The following is a 17,647-nucleotide window of genomic DNA, read 5'->3' on the forward strand; positions in this document are numbered from 1 at the left end:
ACTTTCTGTCAGTTGTGGATAAAATAAAGAACAATTAGAACGTCAAAGTCTTTGTATTTTGTTTTTTTTTTTTCTTATCAGCAATTACTTTCCGCGCGTACTTTCCAAATGAGCTTTCACAAAGCTTATACTCCAAGGTCACTTAAGAAGTAAACGACATTCAGAAATTAGAATAAACTATATACTTTCTGGCAGAATTTTTGTGTGCTATCAATTACAGAGGTTGTGTGTATGGCGTGTATGTGCAAACGGAAGGTGAACGGATACCCTCCTTACTTTCATTATGTCTTTAAAGCAAGCTGAAAGTCCAAGTGTAGGTTTGTCCATAGTCCCTTGCTTTTACGTATCGTGCGTTTCGTTTTGATTAGACTCAACCTACGTCGTTGATCATACAGCTTGAGAAATTTTTGTTTCGTTTTTTTATTTTTTTGTATTGCAATCTCGCAAAATGAGCACGCTAAGATTCGCATACGCGAGACGCATATACGAGGATGCCTAAAATACGGTCAGACAGGATTCAAGTATATATTTTGAGCATAACCGATGTTTTCACTAAAAATTAATGTCATCCGTTTTGCTTCTCGTGAACACCATTCTCCTGTGGCTTTAATGGTTTTATCACATCGATTTCGTTCAATTGCTCAATGTCTATCTCCTTCTGCTTCTCCTTCTTCGAAAGTCTCCTGAAATTCAACGTTACGATAATAAGATCGAAAGTAGTTTTATCCTCGTGAGGCAAATAAAAAAATATTGTAAATCGACGTACTTTCCAAACAATTCACCGTCTTGTATGGACTCTGGAAGCTTCTTATTTAACGTTTCCGGTAGGAGTAGTGACATCACTCCTCCAAAAAGTACGCAGGATCCGAAAATAAGGAATGGCAGAGGCATCCAAATTTCAGACTACAAAATAGTATATTTGTCATTAATTGATATGTATATATTAAAGTAGATTTATTACAGAGAGCTGCTACAAAAGATATATTTTTATTTATCACGTTGTCTCCAAAATTGTTATTATATAAGTATGTTTGCGTGATTAGTTACCAAGTGAATGACGTATGGAGCAATTACACCACCGATACGAGCGAAAGTTGAGCTGGCCCCGAGGCCAACGTTTCGAATGACCGTGGGAAATTGTTCGGCAGTAAAAACGTAAATAGCGCCATAGGATGAAGTAATGGTAAGCTTACCGATCATCGCTAAACATACTATGAGCCATTGGGCATCTGAAAGTATCAATGAACTACTGTAACATAAAAACTATCAAGGAGATAATTGGTAAAAAATTCTGTATGTTCTTTACTAACCATCAGGTACAAATAGAATACCAAGCAATGCAATTCCAGATATAACCATACAACCACAAAGAATGATTTTTCTTCCCCAACGATTCAACGTAAATATTAGAAATGTGTATGCGGGTACTTCTACTAATCCGGAAATAACGAAATTCACATAATCATTGCCACCGAGGTTGGACACGTGCCAGGACAATCCATAGTACGTGCCACTATTTACAAGCCTATGAGTAAAAAGAATGTTATTAAAAAAGAGTTGAAATCAAATTATTATGAAGTCGAATGGAGGATTGTAAAAGAAATTACCAATTAAAAAATAGGAGAATACTTTTCTGCCTCAAGTTTGGATACCGGAAAAGATCAAATAACGACGGCTTCTTGTAATCTGGTACGCTATCCTCGCTATTGTTGTTAAGAAGCGTATCAAGGGCTTCGGATGGCATCTCCACGCCATTTTCTAAAGAGGCTCGTTGAAGGAGATCCTTCGCTTCTTGCACGCGACCCTTCGTCAATAGCCAACGCGCGGATTCGGGAATGAACCTGAATGAAAAATATTTAACAGATAATGTTAAGAAAATGAAACTGACAGGAATACGTAAGTCCAAAATGGCGGATTATTAAATTCAATCAGTTTTATACGTATCGCTCACCTTGTATATAACGGAACTACTAAAAAGAGAGAGAAATATTTATCTTACCACCAATAAAGTAGGAACGCAACGCTAGGTATAGTGATAGCGACTTGTAGCATTCTCCAATCGGTTATGAAATACGCGAACGCAGCAGTTAGGATGTATCCGGTTGTGAAGAATAACTGGCAGCCAACTCCAGCTACCAAACGCTTCCTTGGACCTACCATTTCCAAGGCTGAAAGGCAACGTTGTCGTTCTCATTGTCAGTATTATAACATCACTATAATATTAAACGATACCAGTAAAGAATGCACCAGTTTAATCGGTATATAAGATTCGTAAGCGGTTTACCTATTACGTAGGCGACCAGGAAGACCCCGCTGGTGGTCGAGCCGACTATCAACCTGAAGATAACGTAGGAAATAAACTCGGGTGAAACTGCGACTAGTATACCGCCGACCAGCTGTATGACTAAAGACAGGAAGAAAATTGGTCTACGTCCAAACTTATCGGACAAACCACCGAAAATCATCGAGCCAAGCATGACTCCTACCATGAACAACGAGTCCCCCGTAGCTCTCAACCACGCCTTGTCGCAAACTAAGTCCCACTGGAATCAAATGGATAATCCTTTTCAGTTTCCATCATCATTAAAAGAAACAAGTCTAATTTAAAAGTTTTCATCACGATCGCGTGTACAATGTTCTTGGGAGAACAAATGGATGTATCATAAATATAAAAATCAGATGTACCTCAGAACTAGTGGTACTTTTATATTTGCTTCTGTCGTAAACGTACGCCTCGCATGACCTGTATTCCTGAGCGCTGGAACCATTGATACCGAATAGTCTTTGGAGTATATCGCTCGTCGATGTGTCGACGTACCTATCGATCGCTGTCACATTGACGTTAGGAACGTCTCGTCTATAACACTGTAACCATTCCTGTTGTTTAGAGTCCCATGGATAGCTCGCGTTCATCACGTGCAGCGGTAGAAAGTATGTGGCATTTTCTGGATCCTCGTACGGTAACAGACACCTGAAACGAACATTTCGAACTTAATAAAAATCTAATTACAGGGTTGTCGATTCATTGGAGAGCCAATAAAATCATTCTAAACGGACTAAAGTACAGAAGGCTATCAATTTTATGTAGACTCTGACCTGGCGTTCATTTTTGCACTTAGAAAGACACCTGCGATCTTATGAAACGCGCAGGATATCGTCGGAAGACAGAGCAACAGGTAGATCCTGCGTTGATAACGACCAAACTCTCCCATTCGAAGGATAACATCGTCATATGCCATCTTCCCTTGATATCCCTAATTCTTCTCCGCTTGCGTCTTCGAATCCCCGTGACTCGTCTGCTCGGGGATACGCCTCTGAAGCGATTTCTTTCGCTGGTTGAATCCGTCTCGACGAAAGTAATGGTTTCTTGACACGAATAGATCCTTAGACCTCTGCAAGCTCTCTCAATGAACCGAGTTATCGATTCACGATTTTCAAGCTTAAATAAGTCTCTTCTATTTTATATTCCCTCGATAGAATTCCAAAGATTCGATTTCTATCCTTTTTAACGCTTTCCTTTCTAACTTTTAATTTCACGTTCTATATCCAGGCGATTATTCAACTTCCTTAAGTTATCTTTTAATTCAAAATTAACAAATTTCACAGTCTATGCCATCCCTTTAGTAAAATAGAGGCTTTGTTAATAAGAAAGATGACTTTGTTAATAAGAAAATCTTTAAGGATGTTTTTGTTCGATAAGACAGCTTGAAGTAATCTTCTCTGTGGCCTAAAAATTAGTAGCTCATTTTAGCGTTTCGAACTGATCAGTAATCTAAGATGCGATGATTAACTGCGCTGGCTCGGATTTTGGTGCACGTGGATCCCCCTTGTTTTAGTCTGAAATTCAGAAATTTCGATTCATGAAATTGTATTGTACAAAAATGTGAGAAATTAATTGAGTGTTCGAAATCGCTTAACAGGAACTGTACATTTCATTTAATTTTATTCACAATAGAAGTAAAAATCGCGCGTCAGTTATCCTCAAGTTCCAACACTTTTTAAGCCAGTCACGAATGCAATTGAAATATTTTTATCTCTTCTTCTTCAATATTTCATTACTTTTGTCTTATTGCGCAGTTGGAGCAAGAAAAATACTATGTCCTTGAAACATAATTGATTCTGTGCAATTTTTGTTTTGTTATAGCTTCGACAGAGCTGCGCCAATAAAATGAGTAACATGTTAAAGTCTAACAAAAGAGTCTAACACTTTGGCGACTCGTAAAAAAAGGAAGAGAATTCACAGACAGAGATGGAAATCGAAACGTTCTCTAACACGTGATATTCATGATTGAAAAATACGATTGTTTACTACGTGGACAGTATGTAAATCCAGTAGAATACTGACGGATGCCTTTCATGCTTGACTCATGAAACAGTTCTGGATTATACTGGGGATCATCGGTATCGACAGACGTCTCATTCAGAGCGGATACCTTGTAACATTATTCGAAGCGATGCATATTACCATATGAGCTGCACATTATCGAGCTATTAGTAATGCAAATGAATTTAATACACACTTGCTCTCTTTTACCGGTTTTCATCCAACCCGACCGCGGAACGTTGTCGTGTATGAGTTTGAGAAAAACATTCTCGAAAACATGTTCTATCTGTTACATAGAAATGTTCACGTAATGCGGACATTAAAATGAATAATTCATAGGATAAAAATAGATCAAAATACGCGTTGAGTCAGATGAGAATGTTTATCTGATCATTTGGAGAATCTTTATTATCACATATTCTTCTTTTTTCAATAACTGGGATCTCCAAATGTCATATGTTAAATATTCTTGTCTGATGTGACATTTAACAAAAGAAGACAATGCACGGTAATTAAAAAGTATGCAATCTCTAAGATAGTCGGTATCTTAAATAGTAGAGTGTGTTGAAAATAAGTTTGCCAATAAAAGTAAATAGATATCAACTACATTGTGAAACGTTTAAACATTTACGTTAGTTGATAATTATAGTGCGGGCTTGACAGAATCATGGAAGTATGTATATATGGTGAACTTATGCAATATCATTTAGACTTCCTGAAGAAAGTGTACGCGCTGTCTCGCTTGTCGGGTTAAAGAATGACAGTGGTCTAACTGTTCTGTTTCCATTCAATGGAACGTATGAATCGAACGTAAATACTTACTACATTCTGCAATTGATAGTCTAGGATTATTTTTGAATCGTATAGTATTTTACAAGAATAATAGTACCCACTAATAATTAATTGTTTGTCAATTGAAGAATGTGAAAAATGAAAGAAAGAAATTATTGTTCATAACTACCGAGTGCGGTGATTGCGAAAGGTAAAATAGTTTATCTGAATAAATTATAGAAAAATTTACACATTTTAATTCAGGAAAGTATTCATAAAAGTTCTACTAAAATTGTAGTTTAACTACGCAAGCCCTTGTATCTTCATAATTAAACACAATTCTTTCTGTGCACCAATTATCTTCGCACACTCATTTTCAACACTCGAAAGATCATAATCAACATGTTCGCACGCGTCACGTGTTACTATGTTCTACAAGATACCCCGTTCTTGCCCTACGGGATGTATTCATCCACATACAGGATGTTCGACGCAAAAAGAATAAAACGATAATGTAATTCGTACTTTTCTTGCCTAAACTTCTTTCTCGAATTGAAAGTTTTTCACCTGTGCTCACAAAAATTGTAAACCTTTCAAATTTAAACAACTTCTGATGCGTTCGAAATTATCAAGTGTATACTAGATTAAATTCTTTGTAAATAAGATAGCTAGTCAATTGGTATTTTATAAAAACATTCGATTTTTTACTGTTTTTGCACGTTCATCCCATTACTGAAATTATTATAATTAAAAACAAGACTAAAATGTCGTGTAACGAAAAGTCTATAAGTGCTTTGTAATGAAGTTATGGTGGCAATATTAAATGCAAAGGAACCGCTGACAATTGATTCGATTCTAATGTAATACAGAACAAGAATTGATTAATGGATACGCTGTGTGTTGATACAAGCGGCGACTGCTAAATTAGTGATTCATATATCGAGTCAATTGAATAGTATATAAATGTTGCGTTGTATTTTCTAAGTGTTGTTTTTCTCTACTCATACAAGCCTAACATCGACGTGCTATTGCATCTTTTCATTCGAGAAATGAAACATTAGTTCTGTAAATACATTTTACATGATTACAAACCACAAATTATCTATTTACTCTCACTCTATTATATTACGAGCAAGTTCGCCGTCGCACTTCATATTTTCTTTACAGCGACTAAAAATATCATTTACGGACATTTTTTCACACGACTTTCTAATCTCATTTTTAGTTGTGGAATATATTCTAACAAAGTTTCGTACAAAAACCGTTTGGACACCCTGTGTGCTATCAAGTTTGACGAAATACACGAGAATTAAAAGAATCATACGCGCAAGAGTCTTGAAGAGGACGTTTCCACTTGCAGCCAATTCACTGAGCCTGCAGGATGTCGTACACTTTTCGAAGTAGCTCAGAAAACGTGAAACAATCCTACGCGCACGAAGGACGGACGACGACTGCCGGCGCTTTTGCCGACGATAGACAGGAACCCAAGTGTATATGACCCTTCCTCAGAGGTAGCAGTGGCGCCGCAACCACCGCCGTCGGCTCTGCGAGCCCACCCTTCTCCTACCCTAGCTTTTCCGTCATGGTCAGCGTCATCGGGTCTCCCACCAGCGTCCACTCACCCTCGCTCAGAACCACCACAGTCGGGAACGTCGCAGGTTCTTGGTCTTCTGCGCTTGCACTTTATTTTTAACTGATGTCTGGATAGATTGGAGGCAAAAGTCTACTATAACTTCTTCCAATTAATTCCAGTTATCTTGTTTCCAGTTATCTTTGTTTGTTTTATCAATAGTCGAATGTTTTACCTTTTGCTCCATATTCTCTTCGTATGTATTCAAATGTTAGCACCAAAATAGTTAATTCTTGATTTTTTCCACTGCTCTATGTTCTGTCCTTCAAACTTATTCGTGTTAGGAGTCCTTAATGTCTCTTTCTCTCTTTCTCTCTGAAATAGCGAGTCCAACTTATCACGAACTTTCTACACTTTCTATTATTATAATAAAGAACAATGTAAACATTGCAAATATAACATTCAACGTAAATGTGCAGAACAAATAATGCTGTTGCTAGTGACCAATCGTTTCACTGACAAAAGGGTAATGAAACGAAGAAAAATTTAATTGTACGCCTGGCTGCGTTATTGCTCGCAAATAAACTGCAATGAAAGGGGTTATTAATCATCAGGTCTCCCAACCTTCTCGTCCCGTCAAGTACATCTTCATCACTAACTATACAAATTATTCTACCTTTAATGTCCAGTGCTATTTTAAGCCTCCCTTCGTCGTTCATTGAAATGTCCACCTCGGACTATTGAACCTCTAAATCCCTGGCTTTGACCTCGTCGGAGGTTAAATATTCTACCTCTAATTCCCCGTCCCGCTTGCCTCTTCGTGTTTGTTCCAATCAGTGACCGGCAAACCTGTTGCTCTCCTCGTTGAGCCGACCGATTCACCGTGCCAAATTCATTCGGACAGGGTGGGTGTACAAGAGATGTCGGCCAGGAACGTGTGGAGAACATCGTCGAGGTCATGTTGCTGGCTGAGACTCGTTGCTTTTTGCATTCCATCTTGAATCGATACAGGGGCTCTTCTGGATCTTCTGCCCTCTACTCTGATACTTCTATTATGTATAATGGGATTGTACTTAGCGTACGAACTGCGTTTGGTATTTAATTATTAAGAACTTTTCTGACTTCAACGCGTAAAAGAAGACGTTGAAGACGGAATTTCTTTAAAGAGAATACTACACCTTTGTATAACGTTTATACAATACAGTGAATAAATTGTGGCAATGTTTTGGTAACATGATAAAAAAGAAGTATTTCATAACTTATTTCCAGTAAGCATATTTTACGCATAAATTGCGAAGATATAAATACAAATTGATCTACGATCTATGATAAAGGCAAACATAGCAGGTAAAAACTACTTTTACGTGTTCGTGTAAATGATATACGATATCAAGGCCATAAGATTATTTTTAAAACAAATATTTCATTAACAACCTAAACAAATATTTAGATTATCCTCCCGTTGAAAGGTTCAGTGTTCATTATGCAAAATATATTGATATTAGGTTGCGCAATAAATCTGTTCGCATTTCCCGGGAAGAATAAACATTATTATACATTTTTTATAGATCTTACTTAATATCAATGATAAATATTTCTCCAATACATAATTTACGTTGATACGGACGGACTTATGACATAATCTAATACTATGATGGACTACTAATGCTGTGTTAATATTTCCAAGCAAATAATGTTTCATAGGAGATCAATATTTGTCTCTTTTTCAAAATTCAAGATGATATTTATCTATCAAAGTATGAAGAAGGTATATTTCTTATTTCTAGTTTGCGTTAATTTTCTCCATCTAAGGAACAATCTCTTTCAACGGGTATTGAATGAAACAACTGACACAACCATATAGTAGCTTGAGATAGAAAAGTCAGAGAACAAAAACAAATAAATTTGGACACCAACGGTCCCAAATATACTAGAAAAGCCTCGAGCGGGTATTGAGCGGCGCGTACACATTATAATTACGCACATTGAATGATATTGATTGCCAAGATGCAAATGGATCGTGTAGTAGCGTGTTGATAATACAACGGGCCAAGCGATTTGATCACGTCGCGTGCGTATAACCCGCTGGAAACGATGACAAGGTAAAAAGTGATCGTTTGTACATGCAGCATAACGCATCAGTTCTGTCGCGCATTGAAGCAGAGTCTGATGTTGTTAGAGCCTAAGCCTTGTGTTCAATATAGGTTTTTTTCAAATGTTTATCCACAGGAATTTCTTCAAGAATGAAGTTGGTGGTGTAAGATATGATAGTAGATGAGTTCAAAAATCCCCAGAACGCCATGACCCGTTGGTCAAGCAAATAAATCGAAATGGGAACTGCAAGAAAAAGTGAATTATTCAATGTACATGGTGGTGAGATTCGCGAAAAACAAGAAGAACGAGAAGATCTTATAAAATTACGATTCTCCTGTGAAATTCCTGCGGACGATGTCGAAGGACAAGTACAAAAGAGGAGCAGAGTGGCAGAGTTGTAATTTGCAACAGGTTCTCGTTCATGGAAAAACATTGACGACTGAAACGCGTACGCGTTCAGACACCCGATTATATCCCCGTAACATTAAGGGTCATAATACTTTGTCCCATCGAGTATAGACCATCTCCTTTCTCTTTCTCTGAAGTACGCTCTATTCTGCTCCATCCTACGTTTAACGTATTTAAAAGAGCCATGTGATTGCGTATTTTTCATGAATTATAGCCGGATGCATGGTAGTTACTCCAATTCTTTACAGATTTCAAATATCCGTTATTATGCTGAAAGATAACCATTGTATTATCTTGTTCGATTTGAAATTATCATGATTTACAATAAATTTTACACGAGCTATAAAATGATATATATTTTAAAACGCAAGAAAATAATTTCATTGTTCAATTATAGCAAGCGAAATAGTGGCAGTATTCCATTTTTGTTCATCACAATTACCATCCCTCACGGGGGTGTTTCCTTCCATTCTAAGGCCTACAGTAGAACTCTTGCGGGTCGCAACTATCCGCGAAAGAAATAATCAGCTTTACGTTACCTATAAATAGCATTGTGGCGCGTTTACGCGAGTGTTTGCGACGAGTGTCGAGAGGCCACGACGTGAAAGGGAGAAGCTCGGGTACAGGTGCATTTCCCAGCGAGTACAAATTGATTTGAAAAACATTATGCTCCCGTGCAACAACCGGTTTTCACGATGATTGCTCCGCGAATCGCAATTTTATCGTTTGCGCGTGCTAACTCCTCGACATCCACCCTCGCTTCTGCTTTTCCTTCGCGCACAAGCGTTTTCTGTATTAACATAGATACATTGCATTTAAATATATTGTCTGTATAATGTATCCCCCCCCAGTAACAGTAACTGCTCGTTAACACTAGAACAGCTCAAATATTCTGAATATATAATCAGTACAATACGTACATTAGAAGTTAAAAATATTTAATGTGGTTTACTATTTTTTAACACTGGCATTGTTTTTATCCAAACAACAGATATATCTATAAAGTATGTAGAAGCAAATTTCTTTGCAATTGAGATTGGAGTAAATCGTCCTTTGCCAACAAGCATATAAAGCAGAAAAGCTTTGAGAAATTCTTGAAATACCCTCTCAAAATAACTTCTACGTTGGTCATTTTATTCGACTAGACGATTCTTAGGCTATTCTGAGGAGAATCTAATTGAGATTGCAGCTCTTCGTGCTTAGAAAAAGCTCTTGGAATTCCTTCTCGAGGCAACACGCAGTTTCCAGTGAACTTGTTATAATGGACACGTTTAACCAGTCAGGGGAGCAGCTTAATATCTGTTTCAGAGAAGGCACAATTACTTTCTGTAATGCAAAAATGATGTTTCACCGTGTACAACCCCCGAGTTGACGATTTAACAGATTGTGTCTTTAGCGTTGAACAGTCGGTTCGATGCTGACTACTGAAGGAAGATAAGAAGGTTAAAGTTAAATGCTTTTAGCACTTTCTTTCATATACATATCTTTCCTTGATTCAAATTATAAACTTAAATATAGATGTACTATATCATACTATAAGTATTAATCACAGCCAAATTAATAGTTCAACTATTACTTAAGATTGTGTCACGATAAATTGAATTAGAAGAATGAATAGAAACTAAAATATTTCGTTTAAGTTAGTAGAGTTCAACAGACCTATCGGTTTTGTCCATGATAGGGGTAATCTTATCACAAACCATGGCATCGTGTATGGCTATCATGCATACACACATTGCAATCGTTAAGCTTAACTGTATGCCTTCGAAAGTGTTCAAAAATTATTCCACTTATTAAAATGGATTCACCAAATGAATGCAGATAGGGTTCTTCGAAGCGTATAAATCAGATTTGCTTTACATCTTGTTCGCCCATCGGATATGGTGCCAGCGATAAGTCGAAGCGTACATTAGTACGGCTTACTTAACGTCAATATAAATTCCGATACGCTGATCATCAAGTCGTCAACTCATTCAATCTTGATTTCTGATGTACGTATATTTTTGCTTCTATCGTGTAATTATGTTCAACATGGTAATTACGGTTGAAAATCATTCAGACATTTCATCGTGTGCACGACAGGTTCAACGAGGCATCTCTTTGATTAATCTGGACACATTTCAGCTTGCATATCTGATTCGTGAGGAACATTAATTCATTCGCATCACTGGAAAATGATTAAAATAGGTCATGTATCATGAAAGTTTTTGATAGTCGAATAAATGTTGAATAATGATGAAAATAAAAATTGCTCCTTAACAGGTCACTGGACGGAATTTCAAATCAGGCTTTGCCACGATAAGAAATGTGGATTTTCTTCCGCGATCAGTTCAGGGAAACGTTCAATGATTCCATGTTTCCGGCAAACATTATTTTTCTAAAAGTGTCGGTCAACTGGAATTATATAATTTTTTTTCTGATGTTTATCTGAATCGTTTGCTCCGTTGTGCCTATTGCCCGCGTTCATTGGCCGCCCTTTCGATTGCTCGCAGACACGAAGCTTTTTCCTTTTTTTTTTCTTCCATAAAAATTCCAACGCTCTTCCCTCCCTACTTCTTTGTTGCGTGCGTACAAAGTCATGACTTACATGGGCGTCGATAGAATTTTACTTAAAAGTGGATAAATTATAGCTTTTTCAAATTCATTAGTACTTTAACTCAATGTAATTACTTTGTTAATGAAATTCTTTTCCAAACAAATGTAGATTTTCTCGAATTGTCTAAATTATAGCAGAAAATAATGAAATTTTATCTTTGATTAAAGGGCGTTAGAATTATTCAATTTGCATCTATCTGATCAACGTACTTACTGTTTTGCGTGGAATTACAACCACGCCTCGTCCCTTACCGCGTGATCCCGCAACCCACGTGGATAGACATTCTCTCGAAGCGCTCACGCTTTACAGTTACAGTGTGTACTGCGGAAACGAACAATTTCTAATGTGTCTTCTGCAGGATGCGAATAGAACTTCTCCGGCGCTCTCTCTTTACTAGAGATTAGATTCTTGAACATTTCTATATTTGAAATTCTTCAGTAAATTGAAGTATCATGTTCAGTGTGAAATATATTTAAAAATGACTCTCATATGCAGTTTTAAGAAACTGAAGTTCAACGTTCATACATTTCTCTATCTATCCTAAAAATAATCCTCGACCAAAGGTCTGTTACGGATCTGTAATTGATGATATACCAAATGATGATGATAATTGGAGATCAGCAATTTGATGCCATTGTACTATAAATCACATTTTGAAGACTTCTTGAACTTTCCTCCTCCATTTCTAGTTTCTTCTTCAGACTGCCAATTCAATTATCGTTACAAAAAAGGAGAAAAACCGAACGGCAACTTATGCCCATATATAATTCTAGGTCTTGCTAATTTTTTTGAATCGCGATGTCCAGAGCGGGAAAAAAAGGTGGTGCACGCGATCTACACTTATATATAAGCGGAATGTAAAATTAGGAGGACCGAGGCAGGTGATAAAAAATAATGCTGAAACAGCAGCGCGTCGGCGCCCATGGACGGCCTACCCCCTTTTAGCTACTCCCATCGCCGTTGGAGGCCGAGAGAGCAGAGCTCGAGAGCGAACTCGAAGGCTATTTATAGTAGGGAGCGGCTTCTAGTTCCCACCGCGTGAAAAATCGCGACTGGTTTCCTGCGAGCCATAGAGAAGGAAAGAAGAGAACGAAACGAAAGAAGAGAAGGGAGGCGGTCGAACTCTGTTAGGGCGAAGGGTGGGGGAGGGGTAGGATTAAATGAAAGGAGAGAAGAATGAGCGACACTGTGAAGAAAGACGGAGGGAATGAAACGGAAAGAGACACGAAAACGTGAGGAGGACGCTGGTTCTCTCTGCGTGCCCGTCTTGACTCGCTTCTTCTCTTATCCGTTCGTCTCGATTTAAGCGTTCGCCCCCCAAAAGAGACCTGAAAGCCCTGAAAGGCCGCTGTCCTTGCAAGGGCGCTCCCGTGAACTACACCCGCCAGAGGAGACAAGAAAGTCGCTTCGAGCCGTTTACATCCCCCTCTGCGGAATGCCAGCGCAGAAATCCAGACATAGAAGTCAACGCGCTGATGGTAAACTATTGAGTGAACCGTGTCGTCCCTTCAATTCATCGACTATGTAAATATGTATGACAAAAGTATGAAGAGTCTACATAGAGAAGAGTATACAGTTCTCAATATTGATAGTCTTCAAAATTATGTGACTATATATACCTGATTGAAATTTTATTGTGATCCAAATAAAGAGTTATAACTTTAACTCTAGCAGCTATAATGGTGTGCAAAGCCAACTCGTCTGAAAAAATGCAATTCTTTGTTAATTGCATATCCTGTGATATGTAAAAGGAAAGAATGTTAATTCACTGTATTTTACTTGTTTTTGCGTACTTACGATTCCAAGATGAACGATTAGCACGGATACTAAGAAATCAATCACGTGATTTATACCGCGTTACTGACTTTATAAATGCATGAATTATCGTTATTCGACGTAGTATGTGACTGCCGGGACGAAAAAGGATAAACGTTCGTCGAGAATAGATACATTTGAGGAGAAATCCTCATTCATTACGCAACATTCCTAGTAACAAGGCGAAACGCGCGATAACATAATTATCCTGTAAAAAAATAAAAATAAAAATGCAAGGACGCGTAGTAACTTCTTCTCCAATTCCAGTCTCTATTTTTCCTGTCAATATCTCATTTTTAATAATGCTCCATCCAGTTAATGCTTCATTAACAGTAGTTATATTTATACGCAGTTTACATTTTAAAAATTATACATTACTATGTATTTATTTAAATACTTGTTTCAATTGTTCCAATTCGGAATAAGCAAAATATCATGAACTATTGAGTATTATAATATATCCCGTTCCAAGTAGGAACACTAATAAAAATTCAAGGCAAGCAACACTTAAGTCCTTAGACGGTTTTCTAAATGGATAACCGTTATGACACGAACGTTTCAAAACATCAATGCTATACCATAACGCCCTTGTCGACCAATAATGCTTGAAGGTTTAAAATTTTACGAAATTGACTTCTTCATTAGCACGTGTATCGTCGCGCTAAAAAGTGTATCTACTCAGATACGAAGTTAATTTTTTCGTACAATATATCCCTTACTCTGTGTCAGCCAAAACATTTCTGGCTGATATTTCGTGAGAAGAGCATAAGTACAGTTGCTATAGAAATATTTACTTGCAAGCTAATTTATTAATTGATTGCATAATGTTTACACTTCCATTTATAACTTTTTCCCGCGTATACTTTATATCATGCGCATGCGCAGATCGAAATTTGTCAAACAGACACTCGCGCATACCTTGTATGCCATTGATATAGATTGTTCCGAGAGAAATAATTAATGATATAATTACCGTGCTCGTACATAATCTTCAGTCAATGTTACTTTGTAGCCTGATAAATGTATATCGTTGAGCGATGTAAGCGACCGTTTGTACGAGCGATATAATTGACTCAGTAGCTACTGTTCACCGGCCGGCCAAGTATGCACACAGTAAATCGATAAAGCTCCACGAACCCTAAAAGCGACAATTCCATAGGAGATGAAACAACTTGTCATCTTCATTACGAGCAGAATGTATGTCAGAGCTTTTATACCTGTCTGTTTCTGTCATGAAATTGTAGATTTTCCAACAAATCACTGGCAATTCGGGGGTCCACAGTGCGCAGCGAAACGTCAAAAACACACGCGAACAAGAAAATAACAGGTCGTAGACCCTACAACAATGAATGGTTCTAAAAGCCGTCGAAAGATGGCAGCTCGGGCGTTTTATGAATTATCCAGTCTCCTTTAATTTATAACATTATCTTTCACATAATTAGAATGTTCCTTGAACTTTATGTTACATATTTCTGTATTGTGTTCTGTATTTTACGCATGGAAAACCTATATGTTTATCAAAAAAATTTTGAATGCCTACATTGGGACCTTGAGATGGTGGTAATTCTATCAAATGTATAAAATTATTCGTTCGCATTAGATCACTTTACGTAACGTATGCTATCCAATCAAAGTGAATGATGCATTTGATCTATTGCACTTTCATATTGTGCATTACACTTGCACTTGACCTCTCGTCAAGTTCCATGCTCACGCAGAGTTGATTATTGATTCATATGGACGATATCGTTTGATACCATTGGAAGAAATGCGCGATTGCATCTGGTTTGGAATATTCGTTTGAGATTTTTATATAGCAAATCAACCTTAAACAGAGAAATATTTATTTAACCGTAAGAGTAATAAACGATAATCGGTTATAGTACCAACAAAATTACTAAATATAATGAAATAACTTTACCATGTGATTATGTCATTGCGACGTGTATTAAATGTTAAGGACAAAAATAATGTTGCACTTTGCGTAAGCTGTTTAGCTGGAATTTATATTGTTTGTTTTTGACCGTACGATTCAACATACCAGAACAAGAATACATACTTTCCACTTGTTTTAATCAATGTTCCTCTTTTTTACTCGTATATTATTACTAGCAAATTTTCAATTGTCGCTATTCCTTTCATTAACTTTCGTGGGTGTTCTTATGTACAGCTTCTATCTTACAAAATGGCAACCAGACATCGAAATGCAATCGATTCTATCGAATGATTAATGCGGTAAAAAGGTGAAACTACTTGACATTTTGGCACGAACCTCAACTTTTATTTCCAAACCATTTCCAACGTATATGGAATCGGATATGGGACGAATATGGAATCGATTGAAAAACATCGTTATTTGATACTGCATTGAAGTAATTGTAACACGTGGTCTTTCCTTTCGTGTAAGTTAGCGTACTTAATATCGCCGTAACATTTTATGAATGTAATTCAAGACTCTGCCGGCTCACTACTCGAAACGATTGGCATTGACTGGTGACAAACGCGTAATCGTCTCGCATTAACAGTAGATGTTGTGAATAGGACCAGAGTATGGTTGGACGACAACACAGAAAATCGTAACGAGTATTATAGAAATGGTCAACATTTTACGATTTCTTGTATAATATAGAATATGAATTATGCTTCTGCCATAATTTATTTAGAACAATTCAACGTACGATTGAACGTTGGTATTTTAATGAAAGAATTGAAACGTGGCGGCTCGTACATTATATTTCAACACTGAAATATCAGCTCGACGATCTTTATATAGCGATAGTTTATCCGCGAACTCTACCTGACGTACGGAAACGGAAGATACTCATTACACGCGTAAGGCTTTTTAAATTCGAAATCAGTGAAGCCACTAAACAGATTCCTTTTTATAAACCGCACATTACAACTTAATTGCATATGATATCTAAATGTCAACGTAGATCGTTCTTAATTATAATGATACAATAATACCTTGTCACTTAGCATCCCATAGAGTGTAGGGTGGGAATGGTAACAAGCATATTAAATACATGGATTGCAGTTGTATAACTATTTCTGAGTAAAATTAAAACGTCAGTATTTAAAATATGATTAATCGTTGAGATTACATTGTCTATTAAAATTATATAAATTCACAATTTAATCCAAGCAAATAATATAAATAATATTTAAGCATATAACAAAACTTACCTAGATAGTTAATTGGATGAAAAATCGATTCTTCTTCGATCATCGATTATGCACAATATAGGAATCGATCATGGCACACATAGAACTGTATCACTTCGTTTAAGAGGACACATAAAACGTTTCACACGTACAAACACCATGCAACCAGATTGTTCTATATACGTTCCAATTTCCGTAAAGCTGTGAAAATTGTCAATGCTAGGAAACTTCGTTTATTCCACGAGACTCCGTTCTCCATGTCTCGTAAGAGTTTCATTCGTTCGAACCGACTCGCTGCGGTCTGCACTCGTTTGGACGTTTGCACACGCTTAACTGACAATGAAACGAAGCTTTGTAATTTCCAGGTCGCATGCACCTATCTATAGTGGGTATGAAAGTAGTACTATCAAGGACATATCAAGCATACACTACTTGGAATTTGTATCTTTGGTAGATAAATGTAATGCATTTCCAATACCTGTTTAAAGTCGCTACATATGGCGTTGCTGTTGTCGTCGCGTATTACAACCGAATATCGATTGCTAATCAGTCGATCGATAATACGACATTACTTGAAAAACCTTGCATAGAAAACAATCTGTGCCAAAAATATCTGAAGTTTGTTTACACTTGACTAGTTCTAGTAACAAGTAGCGACGTAAGATTGTATTTTTAAACAACTAAACAACGTATCGATCGTTCGATGTATTATTGTAGTTAGAAAATCTAGGTTCTAGAATCTCTGTTTGATACCTCTTGTAACTGGAACGTACCTTTAAAGATGTTACTTGTTCTATTACTCCAAATTATTTTTTCAAATATTTCTTGCGACGTATGTCATCGTCCTCGAGAAGGTTAACTAAATTAGCGATTAAATTTCGAAGAAGCGTAATATTTTTCTAAA

General features: G+C 37.0%; 1 protein-coding gene and 4 long non-coding RNA genes across 10 annotated transcripts; all 5 read right to left on the bottom strand.

Moving 5' to 3' along the window:
• Nucleotides 1-255: 255 nt before the first annotated feature.
• Nucleotides 256-3,473, bottom strand: Orct (Organic cation transporter). Of its 2 annotated transcripts, XM_076898181.1 has the most exons (10): nucleotides 3,097-3,473; nucleotides 2,819-2,971; nucleotides 2,686-2,758; nucleotides 2,285-2,543; nucleotides 2,000-2,168; nucleotides 1,608-1,841; nucleotides 1,311-1,525; nucleotides 1,048-1,229; nucleotides 767-903; nucleotides 256-683 (listed from the first exon to the last, which is right to left on the bottom strand). In XM_076898181.1, the coding sequence occupies exons 1-10, from the start codon at nucleotides 3,237-3,239 to the stop codon at nucleotides 566-568; spliced, it is 1,683 nt and encodes a 560-aa protein (XP_076754296.1). In that variant the 5' UTR covers nucleotides 3,240-3,473; the 3' UTR covers nucleotides 256-565. The 2 variants fall into 2 exon arrangements, with proteins under 2 accessions (XP_076754296.1, XP_076754294.1); XM_076898179.1 differs by having other exon boundaries at nucleotides 2,686-2,971.
• A 199-nt stretch (nucleotides 3,474-3,672) lies between these two features.
• Nucleotides 3,673-16,885, bottom strand: LOC143425364 (uncharacterized). Of its 5 annotated transcripts, none has more exons than XR_013102028.1 (2): nucleotides 16,765-16,885; nucleotides 3,673-3,837 (listed from the first exon to the last, which is right to left on the bottom strand). It is a non-coding gene; the product is annotated as an uncharacterized LOC143425364 (long non-coding RNA). The 5 variants fall into 5 exon arrangements; XR_013102030.1 differs by lacking the exon at nucleotides 16,765-16,885 and adding an exon at nucleotides 9,707-9,984; XR_013102026.1 differs by lacking the exon at nucleotides 16,765-16,885 and adding an exon at nucleotides 7,342-7,661.
• Nucleotides 10,196-12,245, bottom strand: LOC143425366 (uncharacterized). The gene is made up of 3 exons (XR_013102031.1): nucleotides 11,977-12,245; nucleotides 10,827-11,334; nucleotides 10,196-10,591 (listed from the first exon to the last, which is right to left on the bottom strand). It is a non-coding gene; the product is annotated as an uncharacterized LOC143425366 (long non-coding RNA).
• On the bottom strand, nucleotides 13,394-15,032 carry LOC143425367 (uncharacterized). The gene is made up of 5 exons (XR_013102032.1): nucleotides 15,013-15,032; nucleotides 14,796-14,915; nucleotides 14,552-14,716; nucleotides 13,561-13,786; nucleotides 13,394-13,464 (listed from the first exon to the last, which is right to left on the bottom strand). It is a non-coding gene; the product is annotated as an uncharacterized LOC143425367 (long non-coding RNA).
• LOC143425397 (uncharacterized) lies at nucleotides 15,126-16,163 on the bottom strand. Its single transcript, XR_013102037.1, has 2 exons — nucleotides 15,851-16,163; nucleotides 15,126-15,360 (listed from the first exon to the last, which is right to left on the bottom strand). It is a non-coding gene; the product is annotated as an uncharacterized LOC143425397 (long non-coding RNA).
• Nucleotides 16,886-17,647: the final 762 nt, after the last annotated feature.

Source organism: Xylocopa sonorina, chromosome 7 (assembly GCF_050948175.1).
Source record: "Xylocopa sonorina isolate GNS202 chromosome 7, iyXylSono1_principal, whole genome shotgun sequence".
NCBI lineage: Eukaryota > Metazoa > Arthropoda > Insecta > Hymenoptera > Apidae > Xylocopa > Xylocopa sonorina.

Excerpts from the sequence above, each read along its gene's own strand:
- Orct (XM_076898179.1), bottom strand. The coding sequence starts at position 3,239 with ATGGCATATGACGATGTTATCCTTCGAATGGGAGAGTTTGGTCGTTAT. Across the intron at positions 2,544-2,685 it reads AAAGTACCACTAGTTCTGAG|TGGGACTTAGTTTGCGACAA; the intron begins GTACATCTGATT and ends ATTTGATTCCAG. Across the intron at positions 1,842-1,999 it reads GCGTTCCTACTTTATTGGTG|GTTCATTCCCGAATCCGCGC; the intron begins GTAAGATAAATA and ends TTTTTCATTCAG.